The sequence below is a fragment of the Humulus lupulus genome, chromosome 2 (genome assembly GCF_963169125.1).
Source record: "Humulus lupulus chromosome 2, drHumLupu1.1, whole genome shotgun sequence".
In the NCBI taxonomy this organism is placed as follows: Eukaryota; Viridiplantae; Streptophyta; class Magnoliopsida; order Rosales; family Cannabaceae; genus Humulus; species Humulus lupulus.
This window is the reverse complement of record NC_084794.1, coordinates 263,821,642-263,826,262: the sequence shown is the minus strand read 5'-3', so window position 1 is coordinate 263,826,262 and position 4,621 is coordinate 263,821,642. Positions and strand designations below refer to the sequence as shown.

Here is a 4,621-nt window from a genome sequence, read left to right as displayed (position 1 = left end):
TATTTAATTAATAACAAAGAACCCCAAATAAAAGTATTTGTGCCTCTTCCTCACTAGGTATATAAATATATATATATATATTTCTATTAATAGTGACCAATTAATTGAGAATGGCCAAATTTAAAGGTTTTTATTAATAATACTTGATGATCATGGCCGACCATTACTTCACCGCAACGTCTCTGGAGAAAGACGGACCCCTTTCACTTACCCAATATTTCAAGCCTTCATTTATTTTCTCTCAAATAATTCAAAAAAAAAAAAATCTCTCCCTATCCCTAGCCTAACTAATGCATATAGCGACCTTTCACATTAACACAATATATATAAATATACAAGTTTATATCTTTTCAACCTATATTATGTGCTATTATCATATTTGTATACGTAATTTTGACAAATTATATTTTCAACCATATATTTTGTAAAATGATCAAATTTTTTTAAAAATTATAAATAATTTATCAAAACTTTTATATTCGTCAAAATAAGATTATATTCAAATTTTTAAAAAATTATAAATAATTTATCAAAATTTTTATACCTCACAGATTTAAGAATGTATTTGAACTATTTTACACCATACTAAATTTAAAAAATAACAGGACAAAAAAATAATAAGACCAAATAAAAGGTCTAAAAAAAATATATGAACCCAGTACATGTGCGTTATGTCTATTAATATAAATCTTCCAAACTGCTAACTCCGAAGAGATAGAGTTTGTAACATAATTTCTCTCTTCTCATATCTTTCAATATTCTCTATATATCTCAGGCCAGTTTCTTAAGGTGTCAAGAGAAGAGAGAAAATAATAATCTGTTTGTTTCTCGGGAAAATATTATAATGGAGAGCAAAAGTTATGGGGGCGTGGAGGGGGTGGAGAAAGAAGTGAAGGTGGCTAACAAGAGAGGAGCCGGTGGTTGTGAGGGTCTGCTTAGGGTTTTGGCGTTTGTGTTTTGCTTATCGGCTGCTGTCATTCTTGGAGTTGACAAGCAAACCAAAGTGGTTGCTATGAAGCTTCTGGATTCTCTCCCACCCATCAATGTTCCTGTTCCGGCCAAGTGGTATTACTTGTCTGCTTTCAAGTAAGTTCTTCTCCTCCTTTTCCCATTTTTTTATAAATAATAATTTAAAAATATTTAACATGTGATACTATTAAAATATTTGTTTTGTTTTTTTAAACCAAAAAAATTATTGTAAAAAACAACCACATATAACAAAATGACTCATATTTTAGCTGAACATGTATGTTCTTAGTTAGAGAATAAGCTTACTTCTATTCAATCTTAGAGGTGATACAATCACTTTTTTTAAAAGAAATATATAATTTTTTTCTCTTTATTTTTATTTTATTTATTCAAAAACAACTAATTAATTAAAATTTTAAAATATAAAACCGATCTACTCATAGTTTGGGTTGGGTCAATTATATGACAAAATATTATAGATGAGAGGGAAAATTGAGTCAATACATAACATCTAGCATATTTTGTCTTGGGAAGAGTACTGTTTTTTCAATGTTCAACTATAGTATCCTTCTTTTCTTTTGTTTTTTAGTATTTGCTTTTACAATTTTTTTAGTATATTCCTTAGCTTTTATTTTTATTTTTTATGCGAATGTGTTTAATATAATACAAAAAAGTTACTTCACATATCACAAAGGGGTCAGAAGAACGCACCATTCTATGTACACATAAGAGTATTTTATTGAGATATAATGAAAATATCCATTGAATAATATAAAAATAATTTACTTTAAAAAATAACTAATTATATATATTTTTTTCATCATTTTTTACATTCTAATTATAAAACAGGGTTTTTAAAAATACTAAATAGATTTGTTAAAAAAAAAAACTAAATTGATATTTAGTTAAGCAGCGTAGTTATGAAGATAATTTTGATTTGTTAGTTAATTTTTTAAGTTACTAAAAAAGAACAGCTAATTTGCAAAAACAATGCTAGTTCTAGTATTATTATTAATAGTATATATGGATATATATATATATATATATAGGTAGCACTGCATCTATTTTTTTATTTACAAAATTGGGGTAGTGAGTTTGTATTTTCTACGCTTCAATAATTTTTGTATATGATAGTGTACGCCGTAATTATTTAAGATATTTTATAAATTTTTAAGAAATTCTAAATAATTTACAGTGTCGAAAAAAAAATTCAAATAATTAATTTTTACACGCTTATACAAAAAAATAAGCACTTGTGTAATAAATTGTTTGAATTTTATTTTTGACACCATAATTTATTTAGAATTTTTTAAAAATTTGTAAAATGTTCTAAATAGTTACAATGTACATTATTATATAAATAAATTTAAAATTATAAATAATGAGTTGTCAAAAATAAAAAAATAATTTATTATTGTAAAAAAAAAGTATTATAGTAGTGTGTGTGTATATATATATATATTTTTCTCTAATTAATATTTTTATGAGGTAGGCAGTGTAACGATAGTTAATGGATAGGAATATTATTTATTATTTTTTTTAATAGTCATCGTCCAATTCAAAGTTACATTTATGTTATTTATGATTTTGGGATACCATAATTATGCGTTACTTTTTTTTTTTTTTTAAAAAAAAAAGAAACTTTGTGTTACCTTTATCATGTTTTTTGTTAAGTCTCATTAATTGCCTCGAAATTGAGTTTATAAAAAGTCAGTAATCCACAGTCACATGCCACATCAAATTAGCTGTTCTACCCAACCAAACAATATGAGTATGCGGGGTCTATAATTCCCACACCTTCCTCTTAATTACACCTTTTTTTAGGAGACTTGATTACACTACTCGACAAAAGAAAGAAAAACAAAAAATTATTAATTTCTTAACGAAAGCAAACTATATGTATTTCTTAACATATTTAGCCTCATGCCTTGTTTTATTTTTTAAGCACAACTCAAGCTTTAAAAATAAAATAAAAATTGTTATGTTTATAAACTTTAAAATATTGTAATTAAATAACAATAGTTGAAAACAAATATGGATGTGTTTATATATAAACAAATATTTAATTTATTTTGTTTGGACTAACTCTGTCCATTTATTGAAACAGTGATAGATTAAAGATTACTAACGAGGGTATGTTTATTGGTGATGGTTAGGTACTTCGTGGTGGCGCATGCCATTGCATGTGCGTATGCAGTAATTTCTCTAATTCTTTCAATGGGGAATCGCGGTGGAAAGAAGAGTTGTATTGGGTTTGCAATTGAGGTGGCTGACATAGTGATGGTAGCACTGCTCTTCTCTAGCAACGGTGCGGCAGTGAGCATCGGGCTGATGGGTTTCCAAGGAAATTCACATGTGAAATGGAATAAGGTTTGCAATGTGTTTGGCAAGTTTTGTCACCAAGCAGCTGCTGCTTTTGTGGTGTCTGCCCTTGGAGCCCTTGCATTTCTATTGGTTGTTGTCTTTGCCCTCAAGCGCCTTCACAAAAAATAATATTTATCCAATTTATTAATCCTTCGGCCTCTTAAACAATAATTGTGGCTCATTAAATTAGATTTTTGTTAATGTCACTTTTTTTTTTAAATTTGTGCTTGTAAAATATTCAAATGTTGTGGTTACGAATTAATGTTGTGATTATAGAATTTGTATCAAACTTTAAATAATTAATTGCTTTTTGTGGGGACAAGACTAAATTGTCTATCTTTATTTAGATCTATTTAATTATATTTATAGCAGTCTTATCCGGCTTGATAAAATTTCTAACACCACTCGAGTCACGTTATTATTCCTTTCCTTATGGTATTAATAAAGCAAATTAGGAAAAACAGATCTTTGACCTTATAAATAAGGTAATTATATAAAGATTACCACTATAGTAGGATTGATTTTAATCACTACCATATGTACTTTTGATATTTCGGTATATGAATAAGTTTTAACTTAATTTTTTTTACACGACGATATATAATATAGTTGCAGGAGACTTCCAACAAATTTTGAGGAAATTCTAGATAATTTAAGATTTGGAAATAAGGATTCAATCAGCATGTTGCACACACGTATAAATATCAAAACAAACATGTATGCATTAAGTTATTTAAATCATGATTTCGGTATCCTGAATTATCAGGAATTTCTTAGAGGTATGTAAAAAAATGCAGTTGTAGTTTTTTAATGTACTGAAAATACTAAAAATACATATAGATAGTAATTAAAAACAATTACTACCGAGCAATTTTTCTTATAGAAATAATAGTGGTGGAAGCCATGTGCTACAATTATAGTTTAACATAGATAAAATAAAGGTACTACTATAGCAGTAATAAAATTTATATTATTTTAAATTTTGAAAATGAAAAAATGGCATTACCTTTTGTTTAACCCAATTTTGGACTTGGTGACGTGACATTTGAAGATGACACGTGACAATAAATGACATCAAACGTTAAGAGCTGGTCGAAATGAGATAGTTGCTCGAGGAAGCCATAACAGAATATGAAATCATAATCTGCTTGGTCCAAGTATCCTGCTCGAGAAGGAGCAAGTAAGTGCTCTCTATTGCAGCTGCTCGGAGACAGACCCTGCTCGATATGCAAGATAATTTCACCTAAGGATCCGAATTTCACGAGATTTTGTGAAATATCCCAAGATA

General features: G+C 27.7%; 1 protein-coding gene across 1 annotated transcript; it reads left to right on the top strand.

The window, feature by feature from the left end:
* The first annotated feature begins 652 nt into the window (after positions 1-652).
* Positions 653-3,655, top strand: LOC133819336 (CASP-like protein 1E2). Its single transcript, XM_062252548.1, has 2 exons — positions 653-1,086; positions 3,126-3,655. Exons 1-2 carry the CDS (start codon positions 845-847, stop codon positions 3,460-3,462), a joined length of 579 nt encoding a protein of 192 aa, XP_062108532.1. The 5' UTR covers positions 653-844; the 3' UTR covers positions 3,463-3,655.
* The last annotated feature ends 966 nt before the right edge of the window (positions 3,656-4,621 follow it).

Coding starts and splice junctions, on each gene's coding strand:
- LOC133819336 (XM_062252548.1), top strand. CDS start 845: ATGGAGAGCAAAAGTTATGGGGGCGTGGAGGGGGTGGAGAAAGAAGTG. Junction 1,087..3,125: donor TATTACTTGTCTGCTTTCAA/GTAAGTTCTTCT, acceptor GGTGATGGTTAG/GTACTTCGTGGTGGCGCATG.